The sequence below is a fragment of the Ranitomeya variabilis genome, chromosome 3 (genome assembly GCF_051348905.1).
Source record: "Ranitomeya variabilis isolate aRanVar5 chromosome 3, aRanVar5.hap1, whole genome shotgun sequence".
In the NCBI taxonomy this organism is placed as follows: domain Eukaryota; kingdom Metazoa; phylum Chordata; class Amphibia; order Anura; family Dendrobatidae; genus Ranitomeya; species Ranitomeya variabilis.
The window spans coordinates 154,412,689-154,431,097 of NC_135234.1; the positions used below are offsets into that span (position 1 = coordinate 154,412,689).

The 18,409-nt window shown below is 41.2% G+C and overlaps 1 protein-coding gene across 9 annotated transcripts in view; it reads right to left on the reverse strand.

Annotated features, from left to right (window-relative positions):
- Positions 1–18,409, reverse strand: part of MID1 (midline 1) — a 596,642-nt gene that overhangs the window by 17,098 nt on the left and 561,135 nt on the right. For all 9 annotated transcript variants that reach the window (XM_077294751.1, XM_077294749.1, XM_077294747.1 and 6 more), the window contains exon 8: positions 3,712–3,873. In XM_077294751.1, coding sequence (XP_077150866.1) covers positions 3,712–3,873 — 162 coding nt within the window. The remainder of the gene's footprint in view (positions 1–3,711; positions 3,874–18,409) is intronic.

An 18,409-nucleotide genomic window follows, 5' to 3' on the forward strand; every position in this document is an offset into this window, starting at 1 on the left:
TACCAGTGCTGCAATAATGAATATTTAACGCAAGCTGTCAACCACGTCCACGGTGGCATGATTACAAGATGCGAGTCAGGACTAGTGAGGGTTAAGAGATGACTCACAGGACTAGTCCTGATTCATTAGCATATGCAATATTTAAAAATAAAAGTTCATTGTTCAAAGATCGCAGTGGTAGCTATCAGATAAAAGACTTTAGTAAAGATACCGCTATAGTAATGATTGGGAACAGTCAGCTGATCTGACAGGTTTCATTTAAGCATTGTCTAATAAAAGATACCTTCTAAAAGAAAACAACTAATGCTTCCAACTTCAGAGAATAAAGACTGGACAAGGTTTTTTGCCCTAATATACATTTTATAGCTAGTAACCCAATACAATAAAAAAACACAACCAACTTGTTCATGGTAAGAGAAGCTTAATAAACATCTGCTGCCCACCCAGCCGACACCTCTGCCCTTCTATTCTAGCGTTCTGTGAGAGTCTCCTAAAAATAGGCCTTCGGATATTCTACTCTGTCATGTTGTTCAAGAATCATTTCATTTAGAAGAGAAGCCAAGATGACAATGAACAAGGTTTGTCAGTCACCCTTTGCTCTCCAACAAGAATGGAAAATCTACCAAGTAATGCAGCACATATCGCTTCCCTCATAAGACTGCTTTGGATGTTGAATAATTTCCTCAGGCTTGCAAGACTTATATGCGTACTTTGGTTTTATCCTATGCTCTAAAACTAGGCCAATTGGATATTTATAAAAATTGGCCCTAATATGTATGTAAAACACAAATTACATTGTAAGACCTACTGCGGAGAAGTACTGGTAGTAGAATATGATGATGCAATGGAAATTTGTCTATAACCATTTGTCATTCTCCAGGATAGCTGCATGACGCCACCCTGGGAGCTGTAATGGTGGACTTCAACATTAACAGAAATAAACACAAAATAGATCACTCTGTTTGTAATATATGAGTTTATATTATGAAGTATACATATATATATATAAGATGTGATGTGAGCTTCCCCATAGATTAACACTGGTCCGAGTGATATGCGATGTTTTCTCACATAGCACTCATACATATTATACGCTAGTGTGACTCCGGCCTAAGGAGTATCTGCAGGTAACAGTGGAGCATGGTGGAGGTTCCTTGCAAGTCTGGCGCTAAATTTCATCAAATGGTGCCCTCTGAATGTTAAGAATTACAGAGAATTACTCAACTATCATACAATAACATAAGGGAGGAGTCAATAGGCTGCAAATGTATCCTGCAGCAAGACAAAGACCCCAAACATACAGCCAATGTCATTAAAAACTATCTTCAGCGTAAAGAATAACAAGAAGTTGAGTAAGTAGTGAGCACTGATCTCAAAACTTTCTGATCTATCTGTGATTACATGAAAAGTCCACCTAGCATTTTTGGTAAGTTCTCCAAAATGTTAGGACCAATCTCCCTGCAGAGTTCCATAAAAACTGAGTGCAAGTGTACCTAGAAGAACTGATTTGATGATGCAGTTTTGAAGGTAAAGTGTGATCGTACCAAATATTGATTTAATTTGAATTTCTGTTTTGTTCATTCACTTTGCATTTTGTTAATTTATTAAAATAAACTATACACATTTATTTTTTAAATTATTCTTACTTTGTAGCATTTTTACGATGCCTGCCTAAAACGTTTGCACAATATTGTATATGTACACACACACCCTCTCTCCAGTTATGCACAATATATACAAAAACACAGACATTCATGAACCTTGGTGTTACATATGTGAATAGACATTTTAACAGCTCCCATATTGTTTCTTAAGGGTATGAAAACATGAACTTCTGAAGATTCAGTGGGTGGATGTTCTTCAGTAAGCCAGATACAAATTGCTGGTGTTTTAACTCTGGCCAAAACAAGAAAAATCTCCCTGTTTAAACTACTTTACCCCAACACCCTACATGTTTCCTACATGTTTTCTTAATCCGTCCCAATAATTTTTCAAATGTTCTGTTTGGCATCAAGCTGAAGAAACCTAAAACTTGTGATTTTTAATTTAACTTGAATGCCTAGAAACACACAAAAGTGTTATTTATTACCTGCTTAATTCAGCCAGCCTATTGTACTGTTCGGCACAAAATCTATTTGTTTAGTGGTGGTTCTGTATCCTGATTGAGTATTTTGCGAGTACGCTGTATGCAATGGGAAATCTACACTGCTGTTACAGCTGCGCAGAATTATTTTTTTTTACAGACATGTCTAAGATCTGCATCTTAGCAAAAACGAGAGAAAGTTCTAATCTGTATACAGATCTGTAGAGTGTCAAACTGCATACCCGCAACAGAAATCGGAGTAGATCTTATGATACACAGGTCTCAAATTTAGTTTTTTTAGTGGAATTCTTTTTTGTTCAATGAGTAGTTAATCTCGTAAGACACCCCTATCTAGCCTCCATTTGTGTAAACCTATCAAACCACTACCTGTGTAGTGTAACCTGGGATTTATTATATAAAGGGACTGTGCGATATTAGAAAAAAATGATTCGCTTTTCCCCCAGTAGCTTGACTTTTGCTGAGCTGTAATACTACACATAGCCATCACAGTGGGGTCGTTTATATTGAAAAACCACTATAGTTCCCCTATGTATTGCAAATTTCAATTTTCAATCATTTCCATCTCAAATCCACAGTGGCGTTCTATTTAGGATGCAGATGTTCTCTGCAGCATGTGAATGAGCAAAAGCAGAGCAGAAAATCCACCGAAGGAACATACCCTAACGCCATAACGATGCTAGTCTTTATAGATGACACTTTCTGCATAACTTCGTACCTGTGCAGATACTGACACTGATCAGAACTAGTGATGAGTGAACATGCTCGGGCAAGGTGTTATGCTCGGGAGCTCACAGAGTGTCTTTGGTGTGCTTGAAAAATATGTTTGAGCCCCGCGGCAACACATGCAGGGATTGGCTGTTTGCTAGGCAATTCCTGCATGTGTTGCGGCTGTCGAACAGCTACAAGACTTGCGGGAACTCAAACATATATTTCGACCACGTCGAAGACACTCGGTTAGAACACGAACAAGTTCGGATAACACCTCATCCGAGCACTTTCGCTCATCACTAATCAGAATGTTGGAAGTTCCAATAGCCGATTATACAGTCTCACTCACAGTCATTTATTCCTGAATTGATCATATCTTCCTTATGTTACTTTGGAGGGACAATCCTTACCACCAAGCTCCACTGTCTCCAAGCTTCGAGAGCCAGCCAAACACTAGATTTAACCTAATGTGCACTGAAGTACAATGCAAATGTTATTAAGAGCCTCTTAATAAAATTTGGTTGTCCGTGTGCAAAAAAAAAAAGAAAAGAAAAACTACACTACCTATGAGCAGGTGTAAATGCGCACCATAATTTTTCTATCTTAAACAGTATGTTATGGTAAATCTACGGATGGCCCGGTCTCCTCCCATTTAAACCCGTCACTTCTCTTACTTTTGAAAACTCGTAAAGAATAATTAAAAAAAAAATCTGAAAATGTGCACATTTCTGGCCAAGTGTGTGTTGTGCCAAAATGTTTTTACAATATAAAACAGGTGTACATCTAATTTCCCAGGTGTCTAACCTTCTAATGAGCATAAACCCACCTACTGTTATACCTATACTTCTCAAAGAGGAAAAAACTCACAAGGAAATGGACACACATTTACAATTACTTACTGTTTGTCTTTAATTTCCCGGGTTCGCTGTTTCGGCTGCCGGCTTGGTTTATAGCCTTCACAATAAAAATATACTTGGTGCCACTTTGTAGGCCGTGCACTGTATAGTGGTTCTGCTTGATATTGGGCACAATCATCCAGCTGTCGGCAGAGTTACACAAACCTGCAAGAGCAAATGAATGGACTGGTTATTACGTAGTCTAAATGGCAAATGAGGCTGCAAAATGCACAAGTGAGGGATTAACACAACCGAATAGAATATATAGAGCCCTTACTATAGGGCATTAATGCCCCATCAGTGAGGGTCTGACCCAGAGTACCATAACAAATACCAGAAGCAAGTGGCCATCTAGTGATGCTCTAAATCACGTGGCTCTGTCTATCACTGAAATAAAGGGCAAGCGTCCCTTTGAAATTTTAAGGACAGGCAAGCAATATTATGTCCTGGTAAAACCTTTTTTTTAACTTTTAGAAAACAACCTGACCTACTGGCAACTTGAATGGTGCTTATAATTTATTTTTCATAATGCTCCACTGTTACTGAGCAAAAAGGAGAGACTAGAAAACTTCTTCAGTCAGAACAATCAAATGCTTCATTTTATTCAACAGCAGACGGATAAACATTTTCTGCAAAAAGATGAGGGTAACGTGGATAAATGAGTTCTCCAGGAGTTTAATACATATGAAAAGTGATACACTATAGCGGCACAAAGCCACAGACGTAGCAGTGTGATTGACAGCTCTGGAGACATTACAGCACACAGCCATTAGCACAGTAAAACAACACATTTCATGCTCACGGACACATTATCCAATCCCATACAGATACAGACCTTCTCATTACAACAGGGTAAACATGATGCATAGACATCACTATTCACAGGATAGGCGATAACTTATTGATTTGTTTTGAGTCTGACCAGTGGATCCAGCACAGATCGGCAGAATGGGGAACTTTTATCCCTGTTAGAATGGTGTGGTAGTGTGCAGGCTTGACGGCGGTTCAATTAAGTCCCTATGGAGGTTGGTGAATGCTGCCCTTGGCTTTTTTCCCCATATAGAAGGAATAGCGAAAGAGAGAAGAGTCTTCCATTTTTGTTAAGTATTCAAATAAAAAGTCAACGGTGCACACGTGCTGGGCATAGTCGCAGCATGCGCTGACTGAGGCGCCATTTTATTCACCTGTCAAATAAATTGCACTGTTGAATGAACTTTATTCTCCCCGCCAGCATTCGATGTCAGTCACAGGGGTGACGCCAGTTCAGTCATTGCGCTGAGTATACAGAGCGGACGCTGTCTGACCCTGGCTGACACTGGCTCTGCATTGCGTCTGGCTGTCAATCATGGCCGGAGACGCAGATACAGCGGCCGTTCTGTATACTAAGAGCGGCAACTGAACAGATTGGGCCCCCGCTTCTATGACTGGATACCGAATGCTGGCAAGAGGCACCGGGCAGAATAATAAAGGAGTTAACCTGCAGATTAACCGCATATCTGCAGGTCAACAGCGTTATTTCTGATGACAGGTTCCCTTATAGCACAAAATGTACCAATTAAAATCCTTTCCACTGGGTGTAGATCAGGTTCAATAGCTAGTTGTATATAAAGCCTTAAACATGACACCTTGTCTGCAGATATCACAATTTCTGATGGGATCGGCATTACTATCTAATGTTGGGACAAGAATGAATTTTAACCCATTTGTTATTATTGAGCAATACTGACTCAAGCTCCATCAGCTGCCATCAGATCCAACATGGGATCTTCTACCATCATATATGGTATGTATTTTTAGATGGACTTCCTCAGGTCTTATTTAGCAGTGCTGAAGTTACTGTGGGTCTGTGTTTTTGTAGCCAGTGACCCCCCTGAGGCGGCTACTAGTCTCAAGTGACTACCTGTATGGACTCATCCACAGTCGCATTACTCTGGCTAGTGCTTTCAGAGAATATGACCTACAGCTGCAGTCAGTGTCGAGAGAGGAATCTCTGATCTTTCTGACAGATAACTTCTTGAGGGAGTATAAGCTGAAAGATAACCTCTAGGAAAACTGTCAGGATGGACAAATCTGTACACCGTTTCTTTACATACACGACAAGACTTTCTTTTTATATGTTTTAGCTAATAAAACAAATCCATACCGACCTTTAATTGATCTCTTATATAATACCTTATTCTTGTTTATTTCATCAAGACCATCAAAATGACTACTCTGTAGCCCTTTTTCAGAGCATGAGGGATTTCTGTACTAAACCATATTCTCTTCGGGTACATGCCCACAATCAAGCATAGCAGCATTCTGGACTTGGGTTTACAAGCCGCAGCATGTCAATTTCTGTTGTGGAGACTCTAGTCTCTGTAACAGAACTTTCCACAATAGATATGTATTGGATGCAGTAAATCCGCACTGCTCAGTGAACATGTGTGGATTTACCTGCGTGATTAGAACACAGCAAAAATAAGCTGCCCCCAAAGCGCTGCTACTTCCTGATCGTCGGAACACAGCCTTATAGCTTTTCACCTCAAAATCCTTAGCAGAATAATACAGAAGCTATTCTTATATATAAGTGTATAAGCTACATTGCACTTTATATTTTATGAAGTAGGATAAAAAAAACAAACAAAACAAAACAAAAAAAAAAAACCACACACAATTCTATCTACACTCACCGGCCAGTTTATTAGGTACACCATGCTAGTAACGGGTTGGACCCCCTTTTGCCTTCAGAACTGCCTCAATTCTTCGTGGCATAGATTCAACAAGGTGCTGGAAGCATTCCTCAGAGATTTTGGTCCATATTGACATGATGGCATCACACAGTTGCCGCAGATTTGTCGGCTGCACATCCCAAAGATGCTCCATACAAGGCAGGATGGATCCATGCTTTCATGTTGTTTACGCCAAATTCTGACCCTACCATCCGAATGTCGCAGCAGAAATCGAGACTCATCAGACCAAGCAACGTTTTTCCAATCTTCTACTGTCCAATTTCGATGAGCTTGTACAAATTGTAGCCTCAGTTTCCTGTTCTTAGCTGAAAGGAGTGGTACCCGGTGTGGTCTTCTGCTGCTGTAGCCCATCTGCCTCAAAGTTCGATGCACTGTGCGTTCAGAGATGCTCTTAGGCCTACCTTGGTTGTAACGGGTGGCGATTTGAGTCACTGTTGCCTTTCTATCAGCTCGAACCAGTCTGCCCATTCTCCTCTGACCTCTGGCATCAACAAGGCATTTCCGCCCACAGAACTGCCGCTCACTGGATTTTTTTTCTTTTTCGGACCATTCTCTGTAAACCCTAGAGATGTTTGTGCGTGAAAATCCCAGTAGATCAGCAGTTTCTGAAATACTCAGACCAGCCCTTCTGGCACCAACAACCATGCCACGTTCAAAGGCACTCAAATCACCTTTCTTCCCCATACTGATGCTCGGTTTGAACTGCAGGAGATTGTCTTGACCATGTCTACATGCCTAAATGCACTGAGTTGCCGCCATGTGATTGGCTGATTAGAAATTAAGTGTTAACAAGAAGTTGGACAGGTGTACCTAATAAAGTGGCCAGTGAGTGTATGTTTTTATGACATTCATTGTGCAATAAAAATCACCAGGTCTCAAGAATTACAGTTAGGGGGAGTCACACAGATCCCACCGCTGCCACCACTTGTCAGGCATAACAGCCAGAGGGGTCACGCAGATCCTATCGTTGCCACCTGTTGTCTGCGAGAACAGCTGGGGGTGGGGTCATGCAGATCCTACCGCTGTTACCAGTTTGCCAGGGGAACGCAACTCCTCTGCCTCCAATAGTCAGGACAAATACGCAATTGACTGAAGGGTGATGGACGAGGCTTCAGCTGCTTCTACTACTAGGCCAGTTATTGGGGAACTCTAAGTGAGCGTTTGGTATATACACCTACTATTCCAATGCATGGAATATATGTATATACTCCGGTAAGGTCACTGCCAGCTCTACAATAACAAAAAAAGGAACCACAACTAGCTGTCAATTACACAGGCGAATTGGACACCAATTACAGGTACCGCATGACATCAGGGGTGCGGTGTACAGAGCAAGAGGAACAGAGCTATTAAGGTTATATATTTAAACCAGAAAGGTAGGCATTGTTTAAAAAAATATACAAATATAATACAAAATGGGAACAAAACAATACAATATGTACAATTACATGGAATAAAAAGGAACATCGAAAAAGAATTACTAAACCTGATGTTGCAGGAATGACTTATCTTTATGGAGGAAACACTAATTGGGAAAATGGAACAGTCTTAAAATGAACTATGTCTTCAAGAATGACAAAGACAGACACCTAAATTCTGCTTGTTATCAGATCACGGGTATGCCCACATAATTCCTATTGATGAGCTCATGTGGCGGCCCATTAGAATTTTACGAGATCCTTGACTTACAGGATGTCTTCTCCCCTGGAGGTCCCAGGTGGTAGATATTGTTGTCATGTTTCTTATTGTAATTTTACTTGCCTATAGGAATGAAACACGAAATGGTTAGCACCATTTATTGGACCGATATTAAAGAGGGTATCTGGGACTTTACATAAAACAAAAAACGTACCTAAGCACTAACAGGCAGGTAATTGCAATTTACCTGCCTGTTGTGCACAGCGCCGACACCGATCGGTCACAGTCCACTCCTGACACTACAGGGCAGGTCATTCTGACAGACAGTCGGCTCCCCCAGTAAGGCAGTGGGGATCCAGCTGTCAATCAGAATGACCTTGGAAGTCCCGCCCAGTCTACTGAGTGGACTCCGCTCTGAAGACGTGATGTCAGTAGAGGCTTCTGAATTCCCAGCGGGAACGGTTTGTGACTGCTCTGTGCTGGGGAAGAACAGTGCCGTGCACAACAGGCAGGTAAGTAGCAACTACCTGGCTGTTACTGCTTAGATACATTTTTTGTAAAGTCCCAGATATCCCCTTTAAGATTCTGCCAGCTTTACGTTGATGTGAGTGAATTAGCTATATCTGTCCCTTCGCTACGACACCGAAAATATATCTCCCATAAATACTGGATCGATGCAAAAGCCCAGTATACATCACTGACCAAAAGATCTACGATCCTGGCTTTGATCAGAGCAAGCTTATGCCGGAGAAGCAAACTTCCCTGCCTCAGATATTTTTTAAAACATTAGTGTGCCAAAGGGCCTTCATTTGCACATGAAATAAAAGTTGTGTTTCCAACCAATAAAACAATAAGTTATATATTGTTGGTATGATTATATAGGGGTTATGTCCCCTGTATAAATTTTCTAGCAGTTTAATATGTGTTTTGGAGGTGACAGACTCCATTTTAATTAACTGAAGAAAATGAATTTCCTAACGTATGTCTTTCCATCAAAGATAATTCTGCACTGTAACATAACTCTTATTTTCCTCCTACACTTTAATACTCAGATACATCAGCTTTACATTTCCAGTCTATGGACAAGTCATGCATCGTTCGTCCAAGGAGCCAATCAGTATTTCATTCTCCACATTCTATTTGGATGATTAAGCAGAACGCAGCACCTTAGCCGCCTACATTGGTATGAAACAATGTTCAGTGTGTATACCAGATGGTGGAATGGGTTATTCTGTAAGAATGTCTGCTAATTATCTAAATTGTGTACAAATCATCATATATAACCTGGCAAAAATATGGTCATAAGACAGTGCATGGAATCACGCAATATGCGAGTCATCAATATAACTTAATTCACATTTATCTGTTCCTTATGGAATGGAAAATTACGGGTTACTCTTGGACCAGCTGCAAAAATCAAATCTAAAAATAAAAAACCCAAAACATATATCCGGAATATATGTTTATCGAAAATAAGCTTTACGGCCATTTCCTCCTATTGAGCCTGAAATGTGAGTACTTTCATATGCTGGTAAACATGAAGCGCTTGACTGACGGTGCCTAGTTTCAGCCATAAAATACTCAGATGCAAATGGACGGTATTAGGAGGTATTTGCTTTCAGAGCTTTGCTGTTTATGAGCCACAGAGAGCTTTAACTAAACCCTCATCCAAACAACTTAAAACAGACTCCAAGAGCAAAAAAACAACAGATTTGAGGTTAGATTCCTAGCTAATCTATCAAATGAGCTAGAAAACGACTCTGGCATTCTCTCCTTTGTCAATCTAGACTAGTTGGGCAGGGAGAAGCCCGAGGGGACTGACCCGATGACTAGAAACCTATTTCCGACAACTATGTAAATTGCGTTTTCTCTGAATTGCATTTAAAAGTAAGACACAGATGTCAGCAATTAGGAAGCCTATCCCCCCGAATCATGCCGCCCGTGGCTCAGGCCGCAGGAACCACCAGACAGGTTCGTATAACTGTTCTATGCAGGGAGAGCCGCAGTATGTAGGACAAACCTAGGTGTCCGATGCAGAGGTTCCTGAAATCAGACTCTTATCAATCATGTTACATGAGGATATCCTTGTGATATGCCATCATTTTAATATTAATTTAAGATGTCTAGTGCAAAACATTTGTTGCAAAACTGTGCGGAACTTGCCATCACTTTCTGTCCCTGTGGGAGAAATACCCAAGAGATTACCCAAACATAAGAATATTATTATTACTAATTTTTATAGCGCCATTTATTCCATATTCAGTGAAGACAGTTTCCAATTAATGATAGATAAAAGGGTGTTTATAAAGTTTTATGGAGCGGCTGCTACAGAACTTCTTGTTCCCGCCTCCAGCTCCTCCTCCTCTCTCCATAGAATTTTAAAAGCACCAACTGTCATCTCCCATCACTGAACACAGATTTTATTCATGAATTGAGAGTAAAAGAAGTTCAGGAGGAGAAAAAAGCATACCTCCTATCATACTTTTGCCACTCCCACACGTGATATTGGATAATTTTCCTCATGTAAAAATGAGTAATGATATGTGTACACGTAGAAATTTCTGAAACGAATACTTAACATCTCTTGAGAGGAATAACACTGCAAAACCAAAGAAATGAGCGGGTCGCAGTGTGAACGTGCTCTTACATTTTGCACGTATACCAGTTTATAGTCCGGCTCGTTTCTTTGGTTTTGCTGTATTTTTTTGCACTTTGTACAAATATGTTTCTAGGCTAAGTATTTCATTTCTTCAGCTTCTCAAGGATGGGTGTTTTCAGTTAGGACTCTGCCTTGCTCTACCCTTATTTACATTGAAGTTGTTGACACAGGGTAAGGTTTTAATACTAGAGGCAGGTTAGGACCAACCCGACGACTACATCTTGTCATGGTGGGATGGCTTTTATGCCATTATGATGAAAATAGCGTTAACTAAGTACATTATGTTATTTACATGTACTACTACCATTTACTTATTATCTTCCTGTACAGGATATACAGGTAGTCCTCGACTTACGACGTTGATCCGTTCTTATGCGGCGGCGCAAACCGAATTTCGACGTAAGTCGAACCATACGTTCATACAGTACTGTACCAAAATAACAGTACAGTACTGCAAACACTTAGCCTATCCAAACACCTATCCTAACACAGTACCCTACATAATTAGGGTGTTATGGCGTGCAGGAGACTCGTTTTCCTCATGTAACTGGGTACAGTGTACAGTACTGGACTCTATTCTTCCGCAGCTGCACGTAGTTGCACGTAGTTCGACTTACGATGCAAAACCGCGTAAGTCGGAATGAGGCGTCGTATAAAGCGTAGTAACCACGAAAAGACTTAACATGAGACCGTCGTAACCCGAGGACTAACTGTACTCATTTTTTTATACTGGCTTTTGCCTAGGATAAATACTGCGTAAAATAGGTGCGTATTTAATGATTTTTATATATGTGTTTTTTGATGCAGAGTTTTCCTCACTTCTGCAGCAAAAACGCTAAGGTTGGGTTCACACTTCGTTCTGGGCGTCCGTCCGCCCTATGGGCCCACAATGGGCGTGCGCTAGCGATGTGCCGTCATTGAGTGATGGACCCTGGGACGTGGGCTGCAGCGTTTCCGGGTCCGTCACTGCTAGCGCACATAGAGCATCTGCTAGCTCTATCTGTGCTAGCGCGATGACAAATCGGCACTTGTGTTAACAGCAGCCCGTTAACGCATGTGTTGAACGGGCTGCTGTTAACGCAATGTGAACCTAGCCTTAAAGAATTTACATGCTGAAGATTTAAATCTGCACCATATCACAAATAAGCAATGTGTGCATAAGACTTCAGGATTCTCGTTCAGTTTGCTGGCATCAGGAAACCTCCAGGTTTTTGTAACAAATCAACACAAAAAAACCTGCAACAAATCTCCAATGTGTGCACACACCCAAAGGGAGTGTTTCCATGGTCCGTATTGGCAGCGCTTTGGATGCAGCTCCACCCAAAGCGCTGCCAGTTTTTGTACGAGCGGTGATTCCGCATGTGTTCATTGAACCATGGGGAATCACCGCACCCTATACATAGGACTGTGATATTTATCTTGCGGAGAAGGAGCATCTCTGCAAGATAAATAGACATGCTACAGTCTAAAAAGACGCGCAGCATGTGTGTTTATGTAGGGAAGCCGAAGGTGTCCGTGCACACATAGTGGAGATGGGATTTCATAAAATCCCATCCACTATGCTGTAACATGTGGCCGCTGCAGCTGTACGCAGCGTCCAATCCGCAGTGTTTACTGACCATGGAAACATACCCTAAGTCTAATATGTTTGACTAATTTGTTTTTTTTTTTGTTTTGTTTTGCTGTTTTTTCAACTTTTCATACTTCAGAAAATTTGATGTAATAGGTCAAATTTATGCAGCAATATGAAAAATTCTGAAGGGTTTACAAACTGTCAAGTACCACTGTAAATGCTTGATTACGCTGAGGATTTAGGTGTATGTGGGAGCCATGAAAGATAGCAGTCTCATGTATACGGGCACTTTAAAACACAGAAGGATAACGCATTCCAAAAAAAACATTAGAAAGATGACAAATACTTTATCAAGCAATCACAAAAAATGGTAAGGCTGTGGTGCCAATGGCGTTCTCACATTCTACACTATACTTGAATGAATAAAGAAGTATAAGTGTGCAGTATTTCCCTTCATCTGGATGTTATCTGCAAATCTGACTTTTAGGTTGTGCCCCCACAATCAGAAGATGCAGCGTTTTGGACAAAGTGCTGCGTTCTAATCACGCAGTTAAATCCGTGTGTGTTCACTGAACCATGCGGATTTACTGCATCTAGTGAATGGCTATGGGGGAAACTACACAACGTCTACACTGCAGTTTATTGACATGCTGCAGCTCGTAGATCCGCACCGCGGGTGAGTTTTCACAGTGTGAAACAGAAGCACAGTGGGCATGGGCACCAAGAAGACACCATATCTGCAAGGTGAGCACCACCATGGGCACCTGTGTGCATACGGAAACAGTAGTCTGGCAGAAGTGACGCCGATTTACCCATTTAACATAAATTCTATACAGCAATAGCCTCTCCATCTCACCGCCAAGCTGCATCTACCATAGACTGCTCCTATTATGCTCCATTACAGCTTCAATGTGAAAATGAGTGAAGAACAAAGAGGTTCCCAGTGGAGAAAATGTTCACAAACTGGAGATAACATTGTAGAACGCTATTTCCTCAGTGCTGGTTACTGACAAATTCACAAACCGGATGGGACAAATCCTACATTCATCAATGACAGCTAAAGGAAAATATCTGCACCATCTGATCCCATTTTACTGAATCCTATCAGAATCCTGTAGCCAAGACAGTCTCTGTGGTCCCCAGGAGATCTGGATCTAGTTCTGGATCCTGTCTCTGAGCCACAGGAGACCTAGGGGAAACCAGCCGGAGTGACGTGAAGGAAATAAGTGGCTACAAAGGACGACTGAGGATACAAGTGATGTGAAAAACACAGGACAATTTAACAAAGAGTCTGTGTGACGCGAGTGTGCTGTGATACGGCAGGTGCACTACAGTGTCAGGCTTTAGTAACACATTACATTTTGATGCAGTTTTTGTATGAAATATTTTTCTATGAGGAATGCACAAAAGAGGAAGTCTATGTTCCCACGATAAGCTTTTAGTGCAACGTGGATGGGATTTATAGAAATCTCCGGCCTACTGTGCTTTTATTTCACTCAGCATGAACTTACCTGCGGTGCAAGTTTCACATCCACAATATGTCAATTTCTCTTGCGGATACGCTGAGTTTTATGTGCAGACTTTCCCCGCAGATGTATATTAGATGCAGAAAATCCGGAGGTTAAAACACACATGCGTTTTTAGTGCTTTTCCGCGGTGGAAAACGCATCAAAAACGCATTTAATCCGCACCTAACTATATCAATAAAGTTTTATCAAAGCCAAATACCAGGCGATATAAAAAACAAAGCAGCTTTATTTAAAGCATGACACACCAGCAAGAGAAAAAACACAGAGTCAAAACCACATAAAAAAAGCACCCAAAACTGCAACGAACAATTGCATGTAACCTAATTTAAATAATAGGTACAAAAATGGTGCAGAAATTCTGCAGTCAAAGACTCACTAAAAGCTCATTGTGGGAACAGATTCTAAATGCTCAAAACCTTTAGATCCGATTATTCTGTCCCATGTAATGGCAGCATAGTATAGTTACAGGTCTGCTCTGCATAGTATAGTTACAGGCCTGCTCTGCATAGTATGCTTACAGGTCTGCTCTGCATAGTATAGTTACAGGTCTGCTCTGCAATAAGCCAGACCACCACAAATAATACGGTGGACCATGTGATCTCCAGTCCGACAACCAGTCCAGTTCATATTTTAATGCGAGGACAGGAAATCCTTTTCAAGTACATGATGACATCATAAACTATCAAATCACTTCTGGCTGCTATCAGACCTATTCCCTCACTATTGACCTCTACCTGCATGGGGGCTGGATAGAGGAACGGGGAAGTCAAAGGTAATGGGATGATTATAAAACTAGCTAAAGTTGAGCATTGCAATCAGTCAAAATGCAGCATTTATTTTGTATAATGCTATTAAAAAAATATGAAAACTGTATTGAGATTGGTTACATCTAATAGTTTTTCTTGGTTTTCTTGTACAGTTTCATAAATTTGTACCATTATTTCTGCATTACATAAGAAAGCAGTGATATTGTATGTGAGCTATGATGAGATTGAGACCCTGATATATATATATATATATATATATATATATATATATATATATATATATATATATATATATATATATCTATATCTCACAGGAGACACTGAGACTCTGTTGCATACATCACACAGGGTATATGGAGACTGAGATATACATCACATAAGATACACTGAGACTGCTGAGTACATCATATAGGACACACTCAGACTCTGTTGTGTGCATCACATAGGATACACTGAAACGTGATGTATATACCACATAGGAAACACTGAGACACTGCTGTGTACATCACATAGGGCACACAAACTCTGCTGTATATATTACACTAGATGGTGGCCCGATTCTAAGGCATCAGGTATTCTAGAATATGTATGTAGTTTATTTATGAAGATTTCCACGTAGTATATTGCACAGCCACGTAGTATATTGCACAGCCACGTAGTATATAGCATAGCCACATAGTATATAGCATAGCCACATAGTATATAGCACAGCGCATGTAGTATATTGCACAGCCACACAGGATATTGCACAGCCACACAGTATATAACACAGCCCACGTAGTATACAGCACAGCCCACGCAGTATATTACACAGCCCACGCAGTATATAACACAGCCCACGCAGTATATAACACAGCCCACGCAGTATATAACACAGCCCACATAGTATATAACACAGCCCACATAGTACATAACACAGCCCACATAGTACATAACACAGCCCACATAGTACATAACACAGCCCACATAGTACATAACACAGCCCACATAGTATATAACACAGCCCACATAGTACATAAAACAGCCCACATAGTATATAACACAGCCCAAATAGTATATAACACAGCCCATGCAGTATACACTGTGTGCAGAATTATTAGGCAAGTTGTATTTTAGAGGATTATTTTTATTATTGATCAACAACTATGTTCTCAATCAACCCAAAAGACTCAAATATCAAAGCTTAATATTTTTGGAAGTTGGAGTGGGTTTTTTTTTTTTAGATTTGGCTATCTTAGGAGGATATCTGTTTGTGCAGGTAACTATTACTGTGCAGAATTATTAGGCAACTTAATAAAAACCAAATATATTGCCGTCTCACTTGTTTATTTTCACCAGGTAAACCAATATAACTGCACAAAATTTAGAAAAACATTTCTGACATGCAAAAACAAAACCCCAAAAAATTAGTGACCAATATAGCCACCTTTCTTTATGATGACACTCAACAGCCTTCCGTTCATAGATTCTGTCAGTTGCCTGATGTTTACGATCAACATTGCATGCAGCAGCCACCACAGCCTCCCAGACACTGTTCCAAGAGGTGTACTGTTTTCCCTCCCTGTAGATCTCACATTTTATGAGGGACCACAGGTTCTCTATGGGGTTCAGATCAGGTGAACAAGGGGGCCATGTCATTATTTTTTTTTCTTTGAGACCTTTACTGGCCAGCCACGCTGTGAAGTAGTTGGAGGCATGTGATGGAGCATTGTCCTGCATGAAAATCATCATGTTTTTCTTGAACGATACAGACTTCTTCCTGTACCACTGCTCGAAGAAGTGGTCTTCCAGAAACTGGCAGTAGATCTGGGAGTGGAGCTTCACTCCATCCTCAACCCGAAAAGGTCCCACAAGTTCATCTTTGATGATACCAGCCCATACCAGTACCCCACCTCCACCTTGCTGGCGTCTGAGTCGGAGTGAAGCTCTCTGCCCTTTACTGATCCAGCCTCTGGCCCATCCATCTAGCCCATCAAGAGTCACTCTCATTTCATCAGTCCATAAAACCTTAAGATATTTCTTGGCCCAGTCTTGACGTTTTATCTTATGTTTCTTGTTCAAAGGTGGTCGTTTTTCAGCCTTCCTTACCTTGGCCATGTCCTGGAGTATCGCACACCTTGTGCTTTTTGTTACTCCAGTAATGTTGCAGCTCTGAAATATGGCAAAACTGGTGGCAAATGGAATCTTGGCAGCTTCACGCTTGATTTTCCTCAATTCATGGGCAGTTATTTTGCACCTTTTTAGCCCAACACGCTTCTTGCAACCCTGTTGGCTATTTGCCATTAAACGCTTGATTGTTCGGTGATCACGCTTCAAAAGTTTGGCAATTTCAAGACTGCTGCATCCCTCTGCAAGACATCTCACAATTTTGGACTTTTCAGAGCCGTCAAATCTCTCTTCTGACCCATTTTGCCAAAGGAAAGGAAGTTGCCTAATAATTAAGCACACCTTATATAGGGTTTTGATGTAATTAGACAACACCCCTCCTCATTACAGAGATGCACATCACCTGATTTATTTAATTGGTATTTAGCTCTCAAGCATGAACAGCTTGGAGTAGGACAACATGTAAAAAAAGTATCATGTGATCAAAATACAACTTGCCTAATAATTCTGCACACAGTGTATAACACAGCTAACGTAGTATATAACACAGCCACATAGTATATTGGACAGCTGCGTAGTTTATAGCACAGCCCACGTAGTATATAACAGTCCTCACAGTATATAACACAGCCCACGCAGTATATAACACAGCCCACGCAGTATATAACACAGCCCACGCAGTATATAACACAGCCCACGCAGTATATAACACAGCCCACGCAGTATATAACACAGCCCACGCAGTATATAACACAGCCCACGCAGTATATAACACAGCCCACGCAGTATATAACACAGCCCACGCAGTATATAACACAGCCCACGCAGTATATAACACAGCCCACGCAGTATATAACACAGCCCACGCAGTATATAACACAGCCCATGTAGTATATAGCAATGTGGGCACCATATCCCTGTTAAAAAAAAGAATTAAAATAAAAAATAGTTATATACTCACCTTCAGGCGGCCCCCGGATCCAGCCCAGGCCATTAGCGATGCTCCTCGCAACGCTCCGTTCCGAGTGATGGCTTGCGGCAATAACACGTGATGATGTAGCGGTCTCGCGAGACCGCTACGTCATCTCCAGTCATTGTCGCAATGCATTTTTGGGACCGGAGCATCGCGAGGAGCGGGACAGGCTGCCGCGGACGCCGGAAGGTGAGAATATAATGATTTTTTTATTATTATTATTTTTAACATTATATGTTTTTACTATTGATGCTGCATAGGCAGCATCAATAGTAAAAAGTTGGTCACACAGGGTTAATGGCAGCGTTAACGGACTGTGTTACACTGCGTTATGCCGCGGTGTAACACAGTCCGTGTAACAGACTGCGTTACACCACTTTATGCCGCGGTGTAACACAGTCCGTGTAACGGACTGCTAAAACCCTATGTGGCCGCTGACTGGAGGGGAGTATGGAGGGGGCACTGACAGGAGGGGAGTAGGGATGGGCCAATTCGCAGCTGGACTGTGCCTGTCACTGATTGGTCGCGGCCAGCCGGCCGCGACCAATCAGCGACGTGGGATTTCCGCGACAGACAGACGGAAGTGGACCTTAGACAATTATATAGTAGGATAGGATACACAGACTGCTGAGTACATCATATAGGACACACTGAGGCTCTGTTGTATGCATCACATAGGATATACTGTAACGATGTATATACCACATAGGATACACTGAAACTG